This window comes from Phoxinus phoxinus, assembly GCF_949152265.1.
Source record: "Phoxinus phoxinus genome assembly, chromosome: 17".
NCBI classification, from domain to species: Eukaryota; Metazoa; Chordata; class Actinopteri; order Cypriniformes; family Leuciscidae; genus Phoxinus; species Phoxinus phoxinus.
The window spans coordinates 10,531,586-10,558,227 of NC_136892.1; the positions used below are offsets into that span (position 1 = coordinate 10,531,586).

General features: G+C 39.6%; 1 protein-coding gene across 1 annotated transcript in view; it reads right to left on the bottom strand.

Moving 5' to 3' along the window:
* Positions 1-26,642, bottom strand: part of grk6 (G protein-coupled receptor kinase 6) — a 61,205-nt gene that overhangs the window by 23,411 nt on the left and 11,152 nt on the right. Inside the window, exon 2 of the mRNA XM_079587008.1 lies at positions 20,964-21,059. Within this exon, the coding sequence (XP_079443134.1) occupies positions 20,964-21,059 (96 nt within the window). The remainder of the gene's footprint in view (positions 1-20,963; positions 21,060-26,642) is intronic.

A 26,642-nucleotide genomic window follows, 5' to 3' on the forward strand; every position in this document is an offset into this window, starting at 1 on the left:
AAAAAGTATTTGGACTCTTAAGCCACACTTAAAAATATCAGAATTTCACTGCATTAGAAACAAAATATCAAACCAAATGGCATCTGAAAACAAATTATGTTACAGCTTTTCTCAAAAAGTCACTTTTCATGAGCTACTTTTCAATTATTTTCAACTAATTGGTCTTGAGGTCATTTTTTAACAATGTATCTATTGCTTCATATTTTAAAAGCCTAAATTTACAGAATAAAAAGTATATTTGAGCTTGAATTCTTTAAAATAATTGCATTTTGATATTTTGTTATATTGTGGCATTGTAATTGTGGTGTAAGTGTTCACATCCTTTTTGGGGCCACTGTATTTTATGAACATCATACAGTTTAGTGTCATAAAAAGACAAATTATCACACACTGGCTATGTTTACATGCACAACTTTTTTTTCCGAATGCGAAGTAGTGTTTACGTGAACGCTAAATTAAGTGGTCGGGTTGATGTGCGCATTTATATGTCACAAGCTTCTGATCACAATTAAGTTTTTTGACATGAACACTGCAGGTATATACAGAGTTTCCCCGCTGTTTGCACATACTATTCTCTTACATTGCTACTTTTTACTTAATGTTGATCTATTACGTGTCCTAATTAGGAGACAATGAGCATATTAACCGCTGTGCCGCGCTGTTTATCAAGCCGTAAAAGCACCTGGAACAAGGCGTCCGTGGACGAGAGTCTGAAAGAAGGACTGGTGGGACGATGTCTTGCTCCACTTCACAGCTGATGAGTGGTAGGAGAATTTTAGAACGACACGACAGTCATTCATGACACTTCATTCAACAACGGTCATGGTCATTATGCCATTTCCACGCCATTGCACATGTGCAGTACATTCCAGTTTCGGTTTTCAATCCGATCAAGTGTTTACATGTCCTATCGATTGGATCAGAAAAGGAACAACCCACCCATTCACACCCAAAATTTTATTCAGATCGAGCTCAATTGGATCGATTAAGGCGTTTACATGAAGGCTTTTGAGTCCGATTATTGGAGTTCTAATTATTGGACAAAAAACTTCCACACATAATAACCTAGAGTACTGTCTAACACTTGATGGCTGCTCTGTTAAGTCTTCGTCGTCGGTTAGGAACCTGGGTGTGCTCTTTGATACCAATCTTTCATTTGAAAGTCATGTGTCTAGTATCTGTAAAACCGCTTTCTTCCATCTTAAAAATATATCTAAATTACGTCATATGCTCTCAATGAATAATGCAGAACAATTAGTTCATGCGTTTATGACCTCAAGGCTAGATTATTGTAATGCTCTACTGGGTGGTTGCCCTGCACGCTTAATAAACAAACTACAGCTAGTTCAAAACGCAGCAGCTCGAGTTCTTACTAGAACCAGGAAGTATGACCATATTAGCCCTGTTCTGTCAACACTGCATTGGCTGCCTATTAAACATCGGATAAATTTTAAAATATTGCTGATCACTTACAAAGCACTAAATGGTTTAGCTCCGCAGTACTTGAGCGAGCTCTTAACGCATTATAGTCCTTCACGTCTACTGCGATCTCAAAATTCCGGTCAGTTAATAATACCTAGAATATCAAAATCGACTGCTGGCGGTAGATCCTTTTCCTATTTAGCACCAAAACTTTGGAACAGTCTTCCTACCATTGTCCGGGAAGCAGACACACTCTGTCAGTTCAAATCTAGACTAAAAACACATCTCTTCAGCCTAGCATACACATAACACATTATAGACTTATATAATTAGGCTGCATAGTTTAGAACAGCCGGGACCGGGAACACTTCCCGTAATCCTGATGTACTTGGTACATCATAAGAAGGACGGCGTCTACGCCAATATTAGTCTCTCTGTCTATCCCGAGGTTTACCGCTGTCCACTGGAACCAGGCCGTATCCAGATCTGATGAAGGACCAGCGCCAGGACACGACGACGACGACGCTGACCTGAAGTGTCAACCAGTCTCTCCTCCTCTCCACTCTGACTTCAAACTACCGGAACTGGACAAATACTCTGATTCATTCTGAACTTCATACACTGTTCACTCATTGGCCAGAGGAGAACTGGCCCCCGACTGAGCCTGGGTTCTCCCAAGGTTTTTTTCTCCCTTCTGTCACCTGATGGAGTTTTGGTTCCTTGCCGCTGTTGCCTTACCTTCTGGCTTGCTTAGTTGGGGACATTTAATATTCAACAATATTATAGATCTGCCTTAAAGGTGGATGATGATGAAATTATTTTTTGTATTATTTTCATGTTATCACTGTGAAGCTGCTTTGATACAATCTGTATTGTAAAAAGCGCTATATAAATAAAGATGACTTGACTTGACTTGACTCCGATTGAGTCGTCAATCCGACTACGAACGGATTATTTGGTTGCATGTCAGATACCGTATAATGTGTGGTGCACAATTTTGTTCAGTGTTTTAGATCAGTGGGTTTCTGATTGACTACTTTAAGCTTTTGTGATGAGTTTCAAAGTGTCTCAGTTGTAGCCAGCAGACTGTGAGTGATTATATGTTGTAAATAATTGATTATGAAATGGGGCCGCTTTATCTTCCTCTCCTCCCCTATCTGGGGTGTACTTCAATTATACAACACTATTAAGATCCTTAAAAACAAACCAGGTTTGACCCCCTATGCCCATTTTATGGAAATGATTAAACGAGCAGTAACATGGTTTCATTCATACAGTCACAAGGCTTCCTTTGAGTGTACTTAGTCAACAGAAAACATGGAGAGATTGGCCTTCGGAACAGGGTCTCGCTCGGTCACATTGTTAATTCTAAGAGGGGTTTAGTGACCTGTCAGTGAATGGTCAAATGAGTTAGGAGATGGGAGATAATCACAGCGAGTTTCTATTTAAATTAAAAATGGAATTGAAATTGATCCAATTTAGTGTATTAGTACACTATTCGTCACTGCATGTTACTGAAACCCAAAAATTGTGATGTAAGGCTAAATTACGACTGTTTTGGAGCAAGAAACCTGAACTATCAGAGAAAAATCTAAAATCAGGGCTCGGAAATAAGGACAAGTCGATGGCCTCGGGGCACAGCATGCAGTTGAATTGAACGAATTGTCACTGGCAAGAAAGTTGATCATTTGCATGCATTTTAAATCTTCCCAATTTAAATCTTCAAGCAATTTTGAATCATTCAAGCGCAAGGGAATGCGAAAGAGAACTCAACATGTTACTCGCATGTGTTTGATAAAGGTTTTCTGTGCACAAACCCAAAGCGCACCAAAGCATCCTCTCCGACAGCGCGCGGATACTGAATTAAGGGCTGCGTCCGAAAACGAATACTTCCATACTATATAGTATGCGAAAAACAGTACGCGAGCAGAGTAGTATGTCCGAATTCATAGAATTCGAAAAACAGTACGCGAAAAGTACCCGGATGGCCTACTTCTTCCGGCGAGATTCTGAAGTGCGCATACGATGGACACTTTACTATCCCATGATGCCACGGGAGAGGAGTTGTCGTCGTTATATTTGAAAATGGCGGAAACCAGAGTTGTTTCAAGAGGCTGTTTTCAAGTGTAAGTACTTTATAAAACACTTTTTGTTTCTTTGTGGTTAACCAAATCTTAAAATCTTAAAAAATCTTAACCACTGTTTATTTAATTTGCATCTATTTTCTATTGTAATTATTTGTGCAATTGCTTGTAATCAATATGTTTATTTGTTCCTGTTTATTTGTTCTTTAACTTGTCTTGAACAACATTTGGTTAAATGTTGCATATGTTAGGCAAGTAGTTTTTGCTGTGGTATGGTAACATGGTGGCATGGTAACAACCTTACTTATTAAAATACAAGTTTAAAAATGTCAAAATCAATGAAAACAATTTGATTTTGTGCTGACTTTAGGATGGAGTTTGTTTGCTGGTTCAACAAGGTCAACGTCATGCTAAAATCTCCTAGATATTAGACTTTCATTTGCCATTGTTTAGCTAGTGGGGGCGATTCTGTGATAAAGTCAAATATACAGCCAGGGAAATACAGTCAATGTCATAAACCTGAATTGAAGGCTCATGGGCCAATAATGACTGTTTGGATATATATATATATACAATAGTGTGTGTGTGTGTGTGTGTGTGTGTGTGTGTGTGTGTGTGTGTGTGTGTGTGTGTGTGTGTGTGAGAGAGAGAGAGACACACAATGTATCTATAAATAAACACTTGATGGCTGCTCTGTTAAGTCTTTGTCGTCAGTTAGGAACCTGGGTGTGTGCTCTTCGATACCAATCTTTAATTTCAAAGTCACGTGTCTAGTATTTGTAAAACCGCATTTTTCCATCTTAAAAATATATCTAAATTACGTCATATGCTCTCATTGACAAATGCAGAAAAGGTAGCTCATGCGTTCATGACCGCAAGGCTAGATTATTGTAATGCTCTACTGGGTGGTTGCCCTGCACGCTTAACAAACAAACTACAGCTGGTCCAAAACGCAGCAGCTCGAGTTCTTACCAGAACCAGGAAGTATGATCATATTAGCCCCGTTCTGTCAACACTGCATTGGCTGCCTATTAAACACCGTATACATTTTTAAATATTGCTGATTACTTACAAAGCACTAAATTGTTTAGCTCCGCAGTACTTGAGCGAGCTCTTAACGCATTATAGTCCTTCACGTCTATTGCGATCTCAAAATTCCGGCCAGTTAATAATACCTAGAATATCAAAATCGACTGCTGGCGGTAGATCCTTTTCCTATTTAGCACCAAAACTTTGGAACAGTCTTCCTAACATTGTCCGGGTAGCAGACTCACTCTGTCAGTTCAAATCTAGATTAAAAACACATCTATTTGACCTAGCATACACATAATGTATTATAGACTTCTATAACTCAATGTTAGGCTGCATAGATTAGGTCAGCCGGAACTGGGAACACTTCCCTTAAATCCTGATGTAATCGTTACATCATAAGAAGAATGGCATCTACGCTAATTTTTGTGTCTTTGTTTATCCCAAGGTTTTCCCGCAGCCTGCCGGATCCAGATCTGACGAAGGACCTTCGCCTGGACCCGATGACAACGCAGTGCTGAAGTGCCAACTCGCCTCTCCCGATGGAGGATCCCTTTATCACTCTACAGATAAAGCGTTGTGGGAAAATTTAGGTTTCGCGTATCTACCCCGAAGTGATAAAATTCTGTCTCAAAATGTTTAAGGCCAGACAAGTAGTTTGTTAAGACTTGGTTTGTAGGTATTAACAAACCTGCACACATATATTCAAATGCGCATAACTATAGAATGAATTATTGATGCGCAAGTAAGCGCCATCAGCGTTTCTCACAGGTTTGCGTTTAAAGTCTGTTTAGAGAGAACGGTGTCGTCTTAGCGACCTCTAATTTAATAACAAATGATCGTTGCGACGGAAGTGAATCTATCAAAACTAACTTTAGCTGAAAATATCTTTATTCAAGAACCGCTATAAAGCCAAAACAATCTCTGTTACCTTAAATTATCCGTTTAGCTCTGTAAAGCTGCTTTGAAACAATCTACATTGTTAAAAGCGCTATATAAATGAAGATGACTTGACTATACTGTATATATTAAGAGTTGTCATAATTAACACGTTAACATGCAATACTTTTTTTAGTCTAAAGCATTAAAAATATTTTTAATGTTCTTTATATTCTTTTTTCCCCCTCATCCTTTGGCTGGCGTTACATATTATGATCACGCTCTTATTCGTGCAAATGCTTTTGCACCATTCAAGCACGATAAGACAAAAGAGAACGCAGTGCAGTACTGGTGCGCGTCTGTGAACTCCCTGTCTGTGTGACACACACACTCGTGCGCATAGAAACCCGCTTCAGACAGTGCTTGCAAGGACAAAAACACACAAAATTAGCAAGCACAGTCTTTAAATGAGTTAAATGAATGTGAAAATGGGATGCGTGTCACATCCGCGTCACGTGCGGCAGGTCTTAAAGTGACAGCAGCCTATAAAACCTGCTGATGTCTGTCATTAAGACTAGTCAAAGTACAAAAAAAAGAGAAATCACTCAATGCTCTTTTGTAGCATTAATTGAGATTAATCTATATTTAATTTATCATTTATGCAGTGAATTTTATCATTTATTCAATGTCTGTATATTTCTATATAGCTGTTAGACCTACATTAAAATCTTAAAGCACTGTTTACAAGGTTACAAGGGTCAAAAACAATATGAAAACAATAACTCTTTGTGCATTTTGACAGGGCAAGTAAAAATCTGAAATGGCCTGAAAGGAACAAATGAAAAGTTGAAGGGCACAGGTAAATATGACATTTATTATAATAATATAATATTATAATTTATTATAAAGACTGTTATAAGTTCACTTAAATTAAAAGTGATATTGACAGCATTCAATTATACTGTAATGCTGAATGGCTATAATTAATGGCTAAAAATTGAGAAAAAAATATTTTCCATAGGGACATCAGTAGCAGTATTGGTATCAGTGATACTGGCCTTCTTTCACAAAAAGATGCCATTAAACAAGTATTTAAAATATAGGCTACTGTCTTCTTTATGTTGTTTCTGCATTAGTTTCGAATTAGCCTACAAATTCATATATTGTATATTATATTGTAATTTTATTACAATATAAAAAATATATTAAAAAAACTTTAATGTTAGACGTGATTAATCGCGATTAATTACAGAAAGATTCGCAATTATTTTTTAATTTTTTTTAAATGTAATCGATTGACATCACTAATGTCTATATATATGCCTTGGCATGGATGTATGTTGGTTAGTTTTTGTCCAAAGTGAAAATCAGTTGGTCTTCCTGTCTGGTAGAACAACTGTGTGCAGAGAAAGTAAAGCCCAGGGTGTTAGGGAGGATTAGAATGTGTTACTGGGCATGTTGTCATTTGCTTTGGAGGTTGTTTTTTGGTTCCTTGCATTTAAACACGGAAGCCGAGAGCTTCCTGAGGTGCCAGCCCAAGCAGCTGTGCTTCAAAACAGAGAAAAACGGCTGAACATCTGCTGTTGTCTGGCCTGAAGTGCCATGTAGACACTTCTAAGCTTATGAATCAATGGCAATAAAATAGACACATTCTCGTACAAACAATTCAAACATGACCTTTGACAAAAGTCAATGCAGACATGTTTTCTCAATTCCCTAAGGTGATGTCACACAACAGGGCGAAAAATTCCCAAGGCTTTCCCAGAATGACCTTTTTCAGGAGATTACCAATGAATTCAAAACACAACAATTAGACAAGACTGAACAAGCTTGGAAACATTGTCTTGCGTAAAGGTGTGAAAAATGTTCCTCTGAACCTTTTGATATCTGCATTATTTATCCATGTTTATATCTTCTTGTGATGGCCATTTAAAACATTTCAGAAATATCTAACAATTATAGTCAACCCATTTTACTTCCATAATCATATATTTCCATGTGAAACAAACAAACAAAAAGTACTTGTTTTTAAATCTTTGGAAGATTGGATCATGAAAATGAGCGTTGAATGGAGCCAGACCTCATTACCAGTTTGCAGTTGATTGTGGAGAGGAAGAAAATTTCACCCCAGGAATTGAGTCATATGAAAAATTAAGATCAAGGTCCCCCTTGAGAGCATTTGAAAATGTAAATATGACAATAAATGTCTTTTAAAGGGATGGTTTGGAGTAATTTCAGGGTCTTTTGCACCATGACCTCGAGCCAAACACCCCCCCACAAGCTTTTTTTCCCTTGGTCGAACATTATTCAAGTTAGAGCTTATTTAGAGATATCAGCCGAATGGCTTAGAGCAGGCGCTATTGGATTCAAGTTTGTATCTCGTAAATTACCGTTTGGTGCCCTGAATGGTACCAAACGTCTACAGTAGTACAAATAGGTTCTGTACCAAAAAGAGGCATTGGGAAATTTGTAAGTACATCAGGTTTGTAAGTACATTAGCCCACTTAGTTTACAGCAAAGACTAGGCTATAGAATAGCACAAGACGCGTCACTCCTATTGTTTTGAGTGGGGGAAAGTGCAACGCTCAATATGGTGGAATAAGTCCCACCTTATAAATAAGAGCCAATCACCGATTGGTAAAGTCACTGCAGCTGCCGTTAGAAGCTCCGGTTCCTAATATAGAAACAGTCAGACGTGCGCTTCCACTGCGCATGCGCGTTAGCTTGATCCAGCCTGAAAATTTAATTTTCTGTCATGATTTGAGCGTTTAGAAACAAAATTTATGAGACAGTTGTTGTCAGATTTCATTGGCGATTTAAAACATGAAATTTAATCGTGAGCTTGGTGAACAGTTTTGGATAATTTGACGTTTCCCCATTCAGAGAGATAAGAGCTGCACTTGCATGCCCGAGAGGCGTTTAAAAAATGGCCGCCGAGTGAAATGACTTGTCTTAACAGGACTGTACGGTTAACCGATTAGCCTGTTAGCATAGCATACCTTTAGACAAACAGCCTTCTAACTTCAGTCTCAATCAGCTCCCTACCTCAGTAGTCAGGGCACTGATCAGAGAGTCGGCCATTTTAAGGGCTGTCTCAATCGCAAAATCCTTTTAGTGCTCTGTAACATTTTGTGAGGTACCGAGTGTCACCCCAAGTACTGGGATGTGTAGGCTCACTGGCTTTAGATGGTGGAGGTGGAAAAGACGGTTACCAGAGCTCAATTGTTCTAAAAATAGAATAAAGTTTATTTATATATTTAACTCAGAAGTCAAGAAAACAAAATAAAGAAATAAATTAAAGGAGTACAACGTTTCTAGCTTTCTCCAAAAGTATAGCAAACACTTAGTACATAGCCTCACAGCAAGCTAGTACCTACCCTCCCAAAGCATCCTGGGCTAATTGGACCATACCAACCATCAGGGTATTATCTTTAGCCTAAGGTCATAAATAAGCTATAAACTAAGTAGAAAATAAACATAATATCAGGTTCTTATGAAATCATCATATCACAAACTACATATATAACATTTCCACCACCTATTCACACCATACGTAAACATACAAGACATTACTACAAACAAACTCCCCTGTGAACCATGCTCAGCAGCCTCTGCCGTGGGACGCGAAATACTGCCCCTACAGCGGCGCGCGCATCCGTATACGAGCAGTCGAACCGGACCGGGAAGCAGGAAATGCGTGAGTAGCAATATGTATGAAGTAAACAGGAATTTTAGACAGAAATAGGGAGTAAATGGAACATGAACTAGTGGGTACCGCACTATATGTCATGGAGGTGGTAAAGTATGAAGTCATAAGCAGTGACAAATGAGTTTTTCCTGTTGTGAATCATATTGCGGACTAACCGCGCTATATACAAATTAACGCAAATGCGTTAATGGCGCCTAGCCCCGCGCCAGCCTTCCCTTAAACACAATTAGCCTACACAATGTATCATTTTCTTTTATCAAGGAGCGTATAGGTGTATGTGCATGTGTACAAAAGTCCAGAGTCTCTCCCGCTCTCGCGGGTAACGCCATTCACATTCAATGCGGGGGTGCGTAACAGTGAGAAGTGAAGTTCACTTTCTCACACATTTGCTCCCAAAAAATACCACAATGCACCACAAAAAACAGGGAGCATCGATGCTCACCATGCTCCCGTACCGGAAATGATTTCACATTTCTGAAGCGCGAAAAATAAAAAGCACGCGCCAACTCAATATAATGACACGCAATAGAAGATTTAAAAAGACAATACGTTTTTAAATGATAAGCCAGCAGCATTAAACACACATCTGAGAGAATGATTCAATTACTCGTTTGTAAAGACAGTCACTTGGTTCATTTCAGAATAAATTAGCTGTATTGAACAAATCATTTGAATGAATGATTCAATGACTCACTCATTAATACAGGGAATTTCTGCCGAATTGCTACGAAATCATTTGGTATTTCAATATACAGAATTTTATTTTTTAAAACAAATATCACTGTATTATTTATTTACCCCATTAAACAGTCTGTGTCAATCAATACATCTAAATGTCACTTCAATACAAAAATGGATTTAGTTAATAATGATAAATTAATAAAGATAATGATTTAATTTAATTCATAGCAGCCCTAGTGTGTTGTTTCTAATTGAACGAATAGATTACATGTATAAACTTGACATAAAAGATGACATGCATTTAATAAGGTAAAAAAAAGAGGTCCTTATAAAGGTTACCATGCCTTTTATAGTAGTCTAAAAGAATAGTGAAGTTGCCATCTGGCCATTTGTTAACAGTTTTTAACACCTATTATTTTGGCCTACATGACATCATCCTGAAAACTAAAGTCATTTCAGAGTCAGCGCAGGCTCTTAACATTTCGATGAAAGATTACAAAGACAACCTTTTTTCTTCTTCTTTAAAACACTGAAGAAAGCAAATGGTTGAAATTCTGATTTGCCATTGAAACTCTTAATGACTGGTTCTTCATGCTAATAAAAATAATTCATGGTATTTTGTTTATTAGGATGTTTTGACACTGTACATAATGTTCAATGGCAAAATTCACAGTGAGGCACATTATCAAACACAAAACCTGTAAGAGAAAGCTTCATTATTTAGGGACAGACTTGTCCGTAAGGAACATTTTGATATAATACTACTGACAAAGTGGAGAAAAATCGAAAGCACTGATCTTAAGCCTCCCTAGAAGCAACGTGGCAAGATATGACGTGTTCACAATGTAGAATCATGAAGAGAGGTATTATTGAATGGAGCACATTAAATGGGATGGGAACACCCCAGGCATCGAAGGTTTAAAATAATCAGAGATGCCCAAAGCTGTCCTCTATGTCTCTTTTAAGCAGTCGTTTCAATGTTTATATTGTTTGGTCCTTCGTTTGTGGTTTTGCACTCAAGTCCCTTCTTCAGACACCTAAGGCGAAGCCAGCATGATTCTCTTCACACTTAAAAGGCACCAAAGTTGAGACATGGGATTATTCACAGAAGTGTAATGGCATTGGTCATAGTAATAATAATAATAAGGTTTTCAGATTAGATTAGAACTCCATTAGCTAACTAAAGAAACCTGAAGCTGTTTCGGGGAATGGTTTGAGACAGTAATTATAACAAAGGAAACAGGAAGTAAGTGAGAAAGACAGGCATGAGATGCACGATGGGCACAGTACACACACACACACACACACACCAAGTGTTTCACTTCCTGCCCAACTCAAGTTGATTAATATTCATGGGACTATGTTTCACCAAAGAACTCAGGTGCCGTGCTAATATAACAGGCTAATGGGAAACAGAGAAAGCTTTTCTTCAACATCAAGAGGCAATGTTTTCCCAGAGTAGACTTCTGGGCGGCTCACGGCTGATTCCCATCTAAACCACATCTCATTTGCAGAATCTGGTGACATTAGGATAAATTAGGCTCCAACTCAGAGGAAATTATATGATTGGATTTAAACTAATAGGTACTTTTAATCCACCCCCTCCCCTCAATGATATGCCTGTGTACGTCTACTGTACAGTAACAGTGCTGTTTACAAAGAGAACCTCACTATTACTGCAGCTTTGCTCACACACGGGCTTAGGATGTGGACAAACTCTGAACCCTAAGTAGTAAATTCAACACGTAACTCATCCCACACTGTTTGTGCTACAGACATGAATGATATAGGCTATAACTTGAATCATAGCTTGTTGAGAAGAAATGTGGTTATACTGTATATTTAAAAAAAATGAACAGATGCATGATATTATGCCCTTAACTTCCATTGAAGCAGAAAACTGAGCCATACGTAGGGGCCAGAATACTGAACTCTTTTGACCTGGGACTTTTGGAAACCACCTAGCAACCATAGAGAATCATGGCAAAAATAAATAAATAAACTCAAAACACGTATCATATAGCATGTCAAATGGAAATAAGGTAAGCATGATATAAAAGTATCAAATACATTTTTTATTTATTTATCGGTATTGGTTAGCATTGGATATTCAATTGTGAATACCTTTATTTACTTAAAGGAATAGGCTAGTTCACTTAAAAATGAAAATTATATAATATTTCCTCACCCTAAAGTTGTTTCAAACCTGTGTGAGTTTCTTTCTTATGCTGAACACAAAAGAAGATGAAGAATGTCGGTAACTAAACACAGGGGTGCAAACACATGTATGGTCAAAAAAGAGAGAGGTAATCGAAGCCCTCGTCCCGCGGCAAATATCCGGTATATATTACTGCTATTTCATGAAAACAATTTCACCTGATGATTTGAATAGCTCTTTTTGTAAAGAATTAATAATTCTAGGATGATTGGGGTAATTGTGTAGGGTAGGTCTAGTGCATCTGCATAGAAACTAATAAACAAAATACAAATATGAATACAATAAAACACAAATACACGAGAAATAAAGCAGTGCTTTATGTTTTTCAGGTAAATTAACTGTATTAAGTATTAATACAGTTTATCTTTTGACAAAATGTGATTTTTCTCTTTCTCTTTTGTCGTTTGATTAACTTAGGTGACACAAACAGCTGCAGGTATATTGGGTGCTGTCCCTTTAATTCGAATGCACGTATACTGGTAATGACACGCATCCGTTTTGACTGCGTTTACGGGGAAACTCGTTGAGACGGACACTGGCTTATTTTTTCGTGCACATGTCTGTTCAAACACAAATAGATAAGATAGAAAAGGGAATTCGGTGTTCACGAACTTCACGTGCTGTCTGCGACTGCGTGGCTCTGTGCGCCGACAGACCATCTACATTTGGATGTGAAACATAATAGCCTATATATAGCCTGATACAGCAAAGACAACGTCAGCAGTATTGACGGCAAAATAGGCTACAGAATATTTCGTTCTGTAGGCCTGACGGGCAATATTTGAAAATCGATAATTAGGCCTATTTTTTTAATTACAATTATATATGGATTTGTCAAAACCGAGAGACATTCAAGCATCAAAATGTAATTGATTAATATGTATTTGCGCCTTCTATTTTGTCTGAAAACTTCCAACACTCTTGCGTGTCGCGTGAAAAATAGGCATCGGTTGCGGTTCTATTTCTAGCACGCGGTTTCGGCGCGGCTCGAGAAGTGTGTGTGTCACACAGGCAGGGCCGGCGCTCCGTACACGCACTGCGCGTAGCAGGCATTGTGCTCTACAGTTAACACGAGAGCCGACATAAAAACGGACACTCCACGCCACGGAGAGAGAAATGTGATGCAGTGGCAGATCCAGAGTGAGACAGAAACACTAGTGGTTCACGCTTGCGCACATAGCCTACTGCTGGTTTGGCGCGCAGTGTTCTGATTCGCTTATTTCCTATTTACTTGTTGGTGGACGCAATCCAGAATTACTGTCGGTTAAATCCCCCCCCCCCCCCCCCCCCCCCTAAAAAAAACTCTTCGGATCTGCACGATTCACACAAGTCACCCAAACTGACGTGAAAAAAGCGGGAGGCGCCGAAAAGCACGCTGTTTGCACCCATGTAAACAGTTGATGGAAAAGTTCATTTTTAAGTGAACTAGGCTATTCCCTTTAATCTTTAAAAACAGTAATCATTTTAATTATAACACTAGTAAATCTGTTTAATAATAATACTGCTTAACATTTTTCATACTTTATTATAATGCTATGATGCCTCATGCCTAAATGTTAGCATTTAAAATAATTGATTGAAAAATAGTACATCTTTTTTTATATAATATTAGCCATTTATATGATATTGACCATAACTTCATTAGCTTATGGGTATCAGTCAGAATATACTAAATAATAATAATAATGATCAAATTCAGTCAGCCTTACTATAAATCACACACAACATCCTTGAATCGTCACACATTTTTGCAGACAGCCATGCAACATTTACATTTTCTAAATAAAATGTGAGAATTTCTGAGCATTTTTAGTAATGTTATTTAGATACAAGAAGTTTTTGTTGTGAGAACAGAAGAAAATGGCACGTTTCCCCGGCATTGCACACACTCAAGATCAAATCAGCAACTGTCAGGAAGTTAAGAGTGATTGTGTAACACCTCAAGTTTCTTCCACAACTTTCTGCAAGAAAGCATTTTTCTAAAAAAGTGCTATTACTTCATCTTAATGGAACACTCCCTTTTTTTGGAAATAGGCTCATTTTCCAACTCCCCAAGAGTACAATTTTCAAATCCATTCAGCCGATATCCGTGTCTGGCGGTAGCACTTTTAGCATAGCTTAGCATAGATCATTGAATCTGATTAGACCGTTAGCATCTCTCTCAAAAAAATTACCAAAGAATTTAGATATTTTTCCTATTTAAAACTTGACTCTTCTGTAGTTACATTGTGTACTAAGACCAACAGAAAATGAAAAGTTGCGATTTTCTAGGCCAATATGACTAGGAACTATACTCTCATTCCTGCGTAATAATCAAGGAACTGTGCTGTCGTTCCATGGGTGCAGCAGGCGCAATGATGGTAAATGGTAAATGGACTGCATTTATATAGCGCTTTAACAGACCCATGGCCACCAAAGCGCTTTACATATTGCCTCATATTCACCCTTTCATCCACCATACGCCGTCCGTCAGCCATGCAAGGCTCCATCCAGCTCGTCGGGAGCAGCTGGGGTTAGGTGTCTTGCTCATGGACACCTCAACACTTGGTCAGGTGGAACCGTGGATAGAACCACCAACCTTCCGGTTTGTAGACAACCTACATGAACCACTGAGCTACAGCTGCCCATATTGCCACCCATATGATATTACGCAGCACCTGAAAATAGTCCCCAGCTAGGTAACTTCTAACGTGACCGGCACTAAGTTTGTAATATCATTGCACCTGCTGGTACGGTAGCACAGTTCCTTGATTTTTACGCAGGAATGAGAGTATAGTTCCCAGTCATATTGGCCTAGAAAATCACATCTTTTTACTTTCTGTCTTATTACACGATGTAACCACAGAAGGAAATATCCTCTTTAGTATTTTTTTTGAGAGAGATGCTAACGGTCTAATCAGTTTCAATGATCTATGCTAAGCTATGCTAAAAGTGCTACCGCCAGACCCGGAGATCGGCTGAATGGATTCGAAAACGGTAAAACTCAACTGCTTAACTCTAGGGGAGTTGGAAAATGAGCCTATTTCCAAAAAAAGTGGAGTGTTCCTTTAAGGCAGGCTCACACTACAAGACTTTTTGCTGGATTTTGCAGTAGCAGACAGATTTCCAAGATCTGCGACCCACTGGGAACTATATTCTCAGAAGGCGAAGCACTGCTACTTCTGCGGAGTGATTAGCGCAACACTGAGCGAACTCTCTGCTCCTCACCACGGGGCTTCTCAGGCGCTGCGAGCAAATCACTCCGCAGAAGTAGCAGAGCTTCGCCTTCTGAGAATATAGTTCCCAGTATGTATACGGTTAGAAGATGGCTGTGTCTCATGTGACCTTGTTATTTGTACACGCTGTGACTCCCAAAAAGTCGGCGTGTTCCTTTAAGCCCGGGTTAATTAAAGCAAGGAAAACTACACAGTACCTCAACAACGCAACATAATGGAAGTACTCGTCTCTTCGTGGAAGTGGAACATTAATTTTTTTGTGACCCACAATATTTCTTAAAAAAGATTTAAATGCAAAAGAAAATATATGAGAGAGCTGTTTTTTGTCAATTGTATGTTTTAATTTAAAATGTTTGCGATGTTGACATAAGTAGGCCTACATGTTTCAATGTTTTGCCACTTGCTTGAGCAACTTAATATATAAATCTATATAGAAGTAATGCTTTGAATAATACGTTTTTTTAAGTGTATTGAGTTTAAACGTGAATACGTCTGTGAAAGAGTGTAGACCTATAACTACTGTGAACAAATAGAATCGCAATGCTGAAACTTTTTTATATTATTATTTTACAAAAGACACTGATAATAAAAATATTGAAAATACCGCAACACGCACCGGATATCCACACAGAGTATGTGTGGAACAGGCGTTACATTTACAGCTAATTTAAGGCATGAATAAAAAATAAAAAAATCACAGTAAAAAAAACATTTAAATACGGCATTTTTGTGGTCAAAGATGAGTTTTAAGGGATACAATTATTGATACAGATACACACATTGCAAAGATCATCTATGTGACTTCTAAAGGAAACTGATTCAGCAAAAGTTGGTCACATGGCGGCACACATACTGTAAATAATAATGTAAGTCTAACAATTCAATTCACAAGGCATCTGCAAAATGTATAAAATGTTACATTCCCGGTGCAAAATCAAAGACATTAACTGCACAATTCACAGATTTTTTTTCTCATCTTGAGAAGAATTAAGTGACTAACTTCAAAAAATGACAGTTAACTTCCTCTTTCTGGCCTGGCCACAGTTTCCTCTCCTCAACAACAGCCGCACTTACTCTGTCAACTGACGCAGGCATGAAACTCTGTGGCCAACCTACTTTTTCAACATCCCGGTTTACATTTATAATAACACAATTTTATACAATATTACATATGCATAACCTTTACAAAGACTGTAAAACAGCTGGACTAATGTATTAACCTCAGAAGGAGCCAAACAGACAAATAAAATATGGGAACGTGTTTTTTTGTGTGAATCTATGCATGCGCTAGTCTCTGCACATGTGCAACACCTTGTCCGCAAAGGCGGAGGGTAAACCAACTCCAGGCTAAGGTTAGATGCGCTTCCTCCTTACAAACACGTTTTAAATCGTATGTCATGAAATGGTTTCAAGTTACGTGTCATCTACCAACAACCTACACATCCCAGCATAAACACTCCTGATAAATTATTTATTAAAGTGGCTACGTTCGTGATTTAGCATGGCAGCCAATTTGAATAATAAATAATAGGGGTGTAACAATGTATTGTGTCACAATATATTGCGATGGAAAAATGCAACAATATGTATCGTGGATAGTGACAATATGTTTTTGTGTATAGTTCGCCCAAAATAAAAAAAATTGGAAAAAATTTGGATGCCCATGTGGAAAAAAAATCTGGAAAAAAAGTTCACTAGGTATTGAATCGTGACATGAGGGTATCATTACACCCCATCAAAATAACCATTGCCTCAATGAAGTTGTAAAAAAAGTTGTATTTAAATCATACCTGCCAACACCCGTTTTTTTTAGCCCTATCTCCCGGTTTGTTATTTCTCACGGGAAACTCCCGTAATTTGCAAGGCCCAAACACCTTTATAAATAATTGGACCAATATGTTTAATGTCTAATGTTGACCAGTTGCCAGATCTTGTATGAAACGCATCCTATTCACCCAATCCACACTATATACAACGTTGAACCCGTTTGTCACCTCAACCTGACAACCTATATTGCGCAGTTACAACTACGCAACCTACAAGTTGCCCAGTTGATCTCTGCGCAAGCTTCGGCGGTTCACAGTTAGTTCAGAGCCGATGAAAATGATAGGTGAAGGCGGTGTTCCCGCAAAGAAATCAAAATATAGCTGTAAATTTCAACAGTGTTTTGGCGCAACAATTTACATGCATCTTACCTAGTCATATCGACAACCTCCACGCTTTTTGTAAGGTGTCGCATTGATTTTAATGTAGCGCACGGTGGGAAAAATTACATAATAGTACCCCCGCACATCCCGGATTTTGAAACCAAATGTTGGCAGGTATGATTTAAATGGATTATAAGCCTAGAAAGCGCACAGATAGAGCGCTCCCTTTATAATCACCCAAAAAAGCTGTCACCTCAATTCATCGCGATCTCACAAAGTTCCGTTATAATCAATGAAGCACATTTAATCTCTTATTTAGGAGGACATCATTTCTACACTTTGTCTCTTATAAGTTAATTTATAATAGAAACCTTTGACGCTAACACCAAATCTCTTTCGCCAATCTGTTTCGCCAGTCTTAAGTCCGAGGCCAGAGGAGAGCTAAACCTCGCCCAGTCTTACACAAGCTCCGCCTATGCTTGAATGCCAAAAACAATGAGCGAAACACTTCCGGTTCCAACACACAAATATCAAGACTTGTCTTGCACCTAAATAACTTAATTTGCATTTTCACAAGTAAATGATCAGCGTAACCAATAAACACCCCTACCTCTCTCTCTCCCTCTCCCTCTCTCTCTCATAGCTTGTTGAGAATAGATGTGCTTGAACTTTTTTTTTAAATGAACGGATGCATGATATTATTTTCTGTTTATGTTGTTTCTGTTAGCAACCACCCAGTCCCAGACAACACCCTAGCAAGCATAGAGAATCATGACAAAAAACTTTTTTTTTTTTTTAATGTTGGTGTAGAACAATATTGGATATTCAATTGTGCATACCTTTGCTGTCATACGTTTACATGGACACCAATAATGCGATGATGTCTAATAATCAGAGTAAGGTCTTACAGATCGTTGATTATTCGCTAATAATTCATTTATGGTTATGCAACACACAGATAGACATACAGTATGTTACATACAGAGTTCATTCATGAAGTTGTGTGAACAACACCACATCAGTGTACGACGTCCGAGCGGTAATAATGCGATTAAGGAAACGTCTACATTCATTCGGATACATTTGAAAACGGCATTTTCATTTAAAAACGCTCTCTGTTCATGACAACCGGTTTCAGGCGTTTTCCAAAAGTTTCTTATCCACACTGAAACGTCGGAATTCACCCTTACTTAAATGCGTAAACCCTCACAAAAACTCACTGAGATCATACGGACGAAAAAATAAGTAATAAAGTTATCGCGCAAAGCTAAATACCTCACCATTAACTGATGCGTCCAGGTCACCATATGTTTGGTCTAAAACGCAACTGCTCAAGTATTGCTGTATCAACTTTGCAGGACTGTGATATGAAGAGTGTGCAAAGTAACATATTTTAGCAACTGTGTGAAAGTGAATGGCACATAACAGGCACAATACCGGAGTAAACATGAATATCTCTTGGTATAATATGCACCACATGACTAAACATGCGTCATCGTTTTCAAGTACCTCCGGTTTCTCAGACCACACAACACGAAAGCGCTCTTTTCAAATTTATCCACTTTGGAGAGCGTTTTCAAAAAGCTTCGATTTCATTAATAAAAACGCAGTCTCAGGGGCTGTTTACACAACACCGTTTCTTTTCATTCATTTACACAACAACAGCGTTTCGGGTAGCTGAAAACACAAACTTTTGAAAACAGTCTCCGTGTAAACAACAAAAACGCGAATCTCTGAAGATGATGACATCGTGCACATGCACGTGTTCAGTTCACTATAGGTGTTTCATCGCCATCTACTGGCCTGGCAGCAGATTACAGCGTTTTTAGTTATTTTCACATATCCGTCTGAATGGGGATCGTTTTGACAATGGTATCGTCTGTACACGTTGTCGTGTAAACGTATCCTACAACGCGAAAACGGCGTTTTCAAATTTATCCACTTTGGAGAGCGTTTCTTTAAAAAGCGTTGTTGTCATTAATAAAAACGCCATCTCATTGTGGACGGAAGGCCAAAACGGAGAGAAATAGAAGCGTTTTCAAACAAAAAAGTAACTGTGGACAAGGCCTAAGCTGTTTACATGCCTGTTTATTGCCATTAAAATCGTGTACGCCACATAGTTTAATGCGAATATGGTTACTACGATTATGAGCTTTACATCGCATTAGTTTGATCGAATAGGCCTATATTGCATTTACATGAGATAGTTTAATCGCAATATTGCAAAAATTCCATTATAATCGCATTATGTTCTGCGTTCTGATGTTAATCACATGTTAACGCACTGATTTTTAATAACTAAACCATTTTAATAATAACACTGGTTCCCTTTTTTCATACTGAACATTATAATATTGTAATGCCTAAATTGTAGCATTTAAAATTATTTATTTTTAATAATTTCATTTCAGACAAAATTATACAGAATTTTAATATTAGCCAATAATTACCGGTATGTGACCAAAATACAAATAATAACCAAAAATAAATACACCTGTGATATTTATTTTGAAATGTCTATGCTTTACTTTCAGCTGCTCATTCAAAAGGATAAGCGGGATAAAATGTGCACTAGGGCTGCAACAACGAATCGATAAAATCGATAAAAATCGATTATCAAAATAGTTGACAACAAATTTCATTATCGATTCATTGTGTCGCGCGACGCGGAGATGTTTAATAATAAAAAATAAAATAAAAATTTGTTGAGTGCAGAGCTATGAGGCGCTATATTTGGCAGATGTAAAGCACACGTGTATGTTTTTTGTGTTAGTCAATTTAAAAAAAAAGTATTACTTCAACAGCTCAGGGATGTTCAAGGAGCAACCTGTTTGTGCACTTTCTGAAGATTTTGTTTTATCCGATTAATCGATTAATCGAACAAATAATCGACAGATTAATCGATTATTAAAATAATCGTTAGTTGCAGCCCTAATGTGCACTCATAACCATTTACAATATTTTACAGTATAGAGTATAGACAGCATAAAGTTATGTTTAAGTATAGACAGCACTGTCGTAATTCATTAACATTCATCATAAGCAATCACTGGGCATAAATGTGAGGTACTCAATAATTGAGAAATGCTCTGAAACCGCAAGCCTGTAAAATGCGCAGCAGCGCCACATTTTGAATTTGACCGTGCAGCGCTCACATCTAATTAATGTCATCATCATTTTTTTGAAGATTAATAATCACATTAGGCCATATGGTGATTTCTGTTTCTCTGTCCCCAAATTTAAGAATGCTAATTAAGACTTCTGTTCTGATATACTATTTAAGACGTTATATCAACATGTCATTTTTTCACTCATAATGTATAGTTCACCAGGCGAACCAAAGCAATTTAAGATTGGTATTTCCTTGCATATTGCCATATTTCTCTGCAATCACATTTCAGATAGCTTTAAGACAACACAAAACAGCCACAATAAAATGACAGAGAATTTGAGAATAAAAACAAAACAAAGAAACAACTTTTTCTATATACGAGTGAACAGTTTGTTCATATGACATGAATGTGACTTGCATATCAACACATATATGACATATTTGATATATAAACGTGAGCGGTGTACCTATAGTCTGACGTAGCTCCTCACACAGACTTATATGAGGGAACTGAAGCATCTGTTTCCATTTCTTGCTCTTGCCTTTTCTGTTCCCACCCCCTCCTGCAAAGGAATCAAGCAAAGATCAAATTAGAGGCAGGAACTGCATACAGGCTCTAAAATGCTATTAGATTACTATCTTAACACAGGTGGGCTTTAGAAGACAGAATGGGACATGAATACGTATATATTATCCAATTATGTGAATAATAATAGGCCATATATGGGTAATTCTTCAATTAGGACACTTTTGAAAGCTTGAAAAATAAGACTTCTTCAAATTGTTTCATTGGATGTTAAAACATTTCTCAGATTTATCAAGTGGATTCTGGTATAATGCGTGATGGATGTTTGATCATGTGAAGGTAACAACATTTTAAGAGAAGACTTTGGCTGGCTAATACACCAGATAGCTGTGAACTGGAAATAAAAAGACATTTCTAAAATGCTTAGAGACTATTCTGGTAATGACACTTAATAAACCTACTCAGTGCTCATGATGTAAAAATCATACAATTATGACCAATTAATCATATATAAAATAGAAACCTTTTGGGATTAAATTTCTAAAATATTTTCCGTGACAATAATGACAGCAGTTTTGCAGACAGTGATCCATTATTATACAAAAATAATCGTAATCTTTTTATTAAATTGCACATACACTACCATTCAAAAGTTGTTTTTGAATGTTTTTGAAAGAAGTCTTTTATGTTCACAAAAAAAAGCACTTATTTGAATTATTGTTTTAAAATCAGTAATATTGTGATTTCACAATTTCAAAAAAAGTTTTCTATTTTAATATATTTTAAAATGTCATTTATTCCTCTGATGGAAAAGCTGAATTTTCAGCATCATTACGCCAGTCTTCAGTGTCACATGATCCTTCAGAAATCATTCTTATATACGGATTAGTTTCTCATTCTCATCATAGAAACATTTCTTATTATTATCTATGTTGAAAACAGTTGTGCTGCTTAATATATTTGTGGAAACTGTTATACATTTTTTTTTCAGAATTCATTAATGAATAGAAAGTTAAAAAAAACAGCATTTATATGAAACAGGAATCTTTTGTAACATTATAAATGTCTTTACTGTCACTTTAAATCAATGTAATGCATTCCTGCTGAATAACATATTAATTTCTTTTTAAAAAAATCTAATATATACATTTTTATATTTATAGTACAATTATGTACAGTAATATACATGATCAAATCTAAACTGCTCCATAAAGTATGCAAATTTGATTGTTACTTCATTTGAATCACAATGTGTTACATTGCATATTACAGTTCATTTTTCATCATGATGTTGATATGCTCATTTACAGGTTCATAAGTGTTTATAGGGTCTACTAGAATATGTGTGCATCATTTAATGTTCAAACACATTGTTTTTATTATCATTTGCATCGTTGCAACAACCGTTTTCACCCTCTTGGCGAATTCCAAACGTCTTTTTTGCACCCTTGAAGGGCAATTCAGGAAGGGGACACCATTTGTAGGGGCCATTTATAGTAAACAACTGAATCCCTTCTTGAAGGACGATGGTCACTTCAAGGAAGTAATTTAATCGTTATGGTCATGTGACCCAGGGAGACAAGTCATTTCATTCATTTTAAATGAAGATATGGCGGGAGAGTTGGAGTTAATGTAAACAGAATAATTCAAGTTGTTCATGGCAACAGAAGTCCCCACGTCAAGGGCTCTACCCTTCGGAGTGAGTAGGGCATAGAGATACTCACTTGCGATAGGAATTTGCCCACTGTCTGAACGCTCTGTTTTTAGGGCTGGGTATCGTTCCAATTGACCGTTCGCAAAGACCTTAGTTACTGTCGCTATGTCCGACAAGCTACGCCGCTCTCACACACACACACCATGTTCTCACAGAGTGAAAAACACATCGCGGAGCAGAGAGGGCACTGACAACATGCTGACAGACAGGACAGACCAGGTTACTTTTGATATTAAACATATTAAACAAAGTCTCATCTTTCAAATTTGGTCTTTTTTTTTTAAAGAAATTTAAACAATGTAGTTTTGTAGCTCTTTAATGTGTCTGACAGATCGATGTAGAGCATCATTTAAAGCTGCTCCTGAACGATCATCTCTTCCTTCTAGTTCATTTATAGCATCAAATAAACATGAATGAACATAAGAAGGAATGTTGTTTTAACCGCGGAAAGGCGTCAGTACACTCCGTTTTTCAATTTCAAATCCACCCAATCTACTAACTCTCCTGACTGCTTTGACAGACAAAATGGTGGCTGGCGAAGAATGATTGGTCAGATCACCTGTCAATCAAGCTCCCTGCGAAGAGTCAATCCGATTCACAAGATCTCAATTCGATTCGACTCGATTCAATGAATTTTCACTGGCCACACCACAGGAAAAAAAAGTATGAAATTAATAAAATAGCTAGTAATTGTTTTTGACCCATGTAACCTTGAATTGTAAAAAAATTTAGTTGACACCTACATTTTTAGATACCAGTGAAATTGAACAATTCTCGATTCCAATTTCGATACCACAGCTAAAACTACTAGATAATATAAATGTCAAAGATAATTAAATAGAAGTTAACAGTCAGTAATAAAAAAGAACAAAACATTAAACTACACGCAATAACACAAATAAATAAATACAATAGAACAAAGATACGAATGAAATTATCAGTGACTTTAAGGTCTAACTGTAGTTCTCAGGTACATAAATTGAATAAAGTAATCAAATGTAAATCAATGTACAAATTAAATAGAAGTTAATTTCAGTGAAGAGCAGGAAGTGATTTCTTTGTCTTTTGTAGTTTGATTAACATTAAAAACAGACAGCAGCAGGAATATTAGTGTCACAGTGTCTGGTTTGTGTATTCCTGGTGTCCACTAGAGGTCCTCTTCCCCACGGTGTCATCCACATTATAACTACATTTCCCATAATCCTTTGTCTGTTACCCATCAATGTTCATTTCACACAGCTGTTCCCTGTCTTCATTCCGAGCAGCCCCCTCCGAGCAGCCCGCTGTCGTCCCGGAGGCCGTCCCCTCCGAGCAGCCCGCTGTCGTCCCGGAGGCCGTCCCCTCCGAGCAGCCCGCTGTCGTCCCGGAGGCCGTCCCCTCCGAGCAGCCCGCTGTCGTCCCGGAGGCCGTCCCCTCCGAGCAGCCCGCTGTCGTCCCGGAGGCCGTCCCCTCCGAGCAGCCCGCTGTCGTCCCGCAGTCCGCCCCCTCCGAGCAGCCCGCTGTCGTCCCGCAGTCCGTCCCCTCCGAGCAGCCCGCTGTCGTCCCGCAGTCCGTCCCCTCCGAGCAGCCCGCTGTCGTCCCGCAGTCCGTCCCCTCCGAGCAGCCCGCTGTCGTCCCGGAGGCCGTCCCCTCCGAGCAGCCCGCTGTCGTCCCGCAGTCCGTCCCCTCCGAGCAGCCCGCTGTCGTCCCAGAGGCCGTCCCCTCCGAGCAGCCCGCTGTCGTCCCGCAGTCCGTCCCCTCCGAGCAGCCCGCTGTCGTCCCGCAGTCCGCCCCCTCCGAGCAGCCCGCTGTCGTCCCGCAGTCCGTCCCCTCCGAGCAGCCCGCTGTCGTCCCGCAGTCCGTCCCCTCCGAGCAGCCCGCTGTCGTCCCGGAGGCCGTCCCCTCCGAGCAGCCCGCTGTCGTCCCGCAGTCCGTCCCCTCCGAGCAGCCCGCTGTCATCCCTGAGATTGTCTCGGAGCCGCCCACCATCAGTCCTGCCACGGCAAAGAGAGTGGTCTTCCTCTTTTATGCGGTGGCGGTACTGCATGCGTGGAGGAGGCACAGGATGTCTGCCGTTCCAGAGACTGTCCACTTCACGTCTGCTGTTCCAGAGCCGGAGCCAGTGTCTGCTGTTCCAGAGCCGGAGCCAGTGTCTGCTGTTCCAGAGCCGGAGCCAGTGTCTGCTGTTCCAGAGCCGGAGCCAGTGTCTGCTGTTCCAGAGCCGGAGCCAGTGTCTGCTGTTCCAGAGCCGGAGCCAGTGTCTGCTGTTCCAGAGCCGGAGCCAGTGTCTGCTGTTCCAGAGCCGGAGCCAGTGTCTGCTGTTCCAGAGCCGGAGCCAGTGTCTGCTGTTCCAGAGCCGGAGCCAGTGTCTGCTGTTCCAGAGCCGGAGCCCGTGTCTGTTCCTGAGCCGGTGGTGTCTGTTGCTGTTGCAGTTCCTGAGCCGGTGGTGTCTGTTGCTGTTGCAGTTCCTGAGCCGGTTGTGTCTGTTGCTGTTGCAGTTCCGGAGCCGGTGGTGTCTGTTGCTGTTGCAGTTCCTGAGCCGGTGGTGTCTGTTGCTGTTGCAGTTCCTGAGCCGGTGGTGTCTGTTGCTGTTGCAGTTCCTGAGCCGGTGGTGTCTGTTGCTGTTGCAGTTCCTGAGCCGGTGGTGTCTGTTGCTGTTGCAGTTCCTGAGCCTGTGGTGTCTGTTGCTGTTGCAGTTCCTGAGCCGGTGGTGTCTGTTGCAGTTCCTGAGCCGGTGGTGTCTGTTGCTGTTGCAGTTCCTGAGCCGGTGGTGTCTGTTGCTGTTGCAGTTCCTGAGCCGGTGGTGTCTGTTGCAGTTCCTGAGCCGGTGGTGTCGGTTGCAGTTCCTGAGCCGGTGGTGTCGGTTGCAGTTCCTGAGCCGGTGGTGTCTGTTGCAGTTCCTGAGCCGGTGGTGTCTGTTGCAGTTCCTGAGCCGGTGGTGTCTGTTGGTGTCGCCCGAGGGGTCTTCACCGCTGTGGCCGTCCGAGGGGTCTTCACCGCCCTGGTCACCCGATGGACTGTCTGCTTCGCCCTGGCCGCCCGATGGATTGTCTGTTTCGCCCTGGCCGTCGCTTAAGCCGTTCCCCCTTGTTCCTGTTCCCCTTCATGGTCCTGGCCCTCCATCCCTCCCCCTGATCCTCCACCATTCCACCTCCCGCCTGGACTCTTGTTTTGTTTGTTTTTTGTGGGTCTTGGAGCGTCTGGTAGCCGCTCCGTAGAGGGAGGGTTATGTCACAGTGTCTTGTTTGTGTATTCCTGGTGTCCACTAGAGGTCCTCTTCCCCACGGTGTCATCCACATTATAACTACATTTCCCATAATCCTTTGTCCGTTACCCATCAATGTTCATTTCACACAGCTGTTCCCTGTCTTCATTGTTCCCAGCTGTTCCTTGTTAGTGTCTGTGTATAAGTACCCTGTCTGTCTCAGTTCATGTCACGGAGTCCTTGTTTAATGTCACTCACACTTCTGAGTTTGTCGGCCTGTTTCATGTGTCTGTTGGATTGCTTTACTGGATTTTGACCCTTGCCTGGACTGTGTTGTGAGTACGGATTACCCCTAATAAACTACTGCAATTGGATCTACCTTTTCCCGTGTGGGTTCGTGACAATTAGTCTGCTGTCACTTTAAGAATAGTGCATGGATACAACATAATGATACGCATGCATTTTACTGTTTACTTAGCCATAACCGACAATGTTTACTTGCATACTAGTAGGCATTTTGAGATAAATCTGTGTGAATTTGTCCATTTAAGCGCAGGGAGACGTGAAAGATAATTAATTGAATTATTTGCGGCATGTCCGAGATGCGCAGCATTGCGCGCACACAAAAAACTTCTCACTCAGCGCGTGCGAGTTATCTTTCGCGTGAATTACTCAATTGTGCAAGTGCTAAACTTTCGTGACCACGCATCACTGGTCCAGTC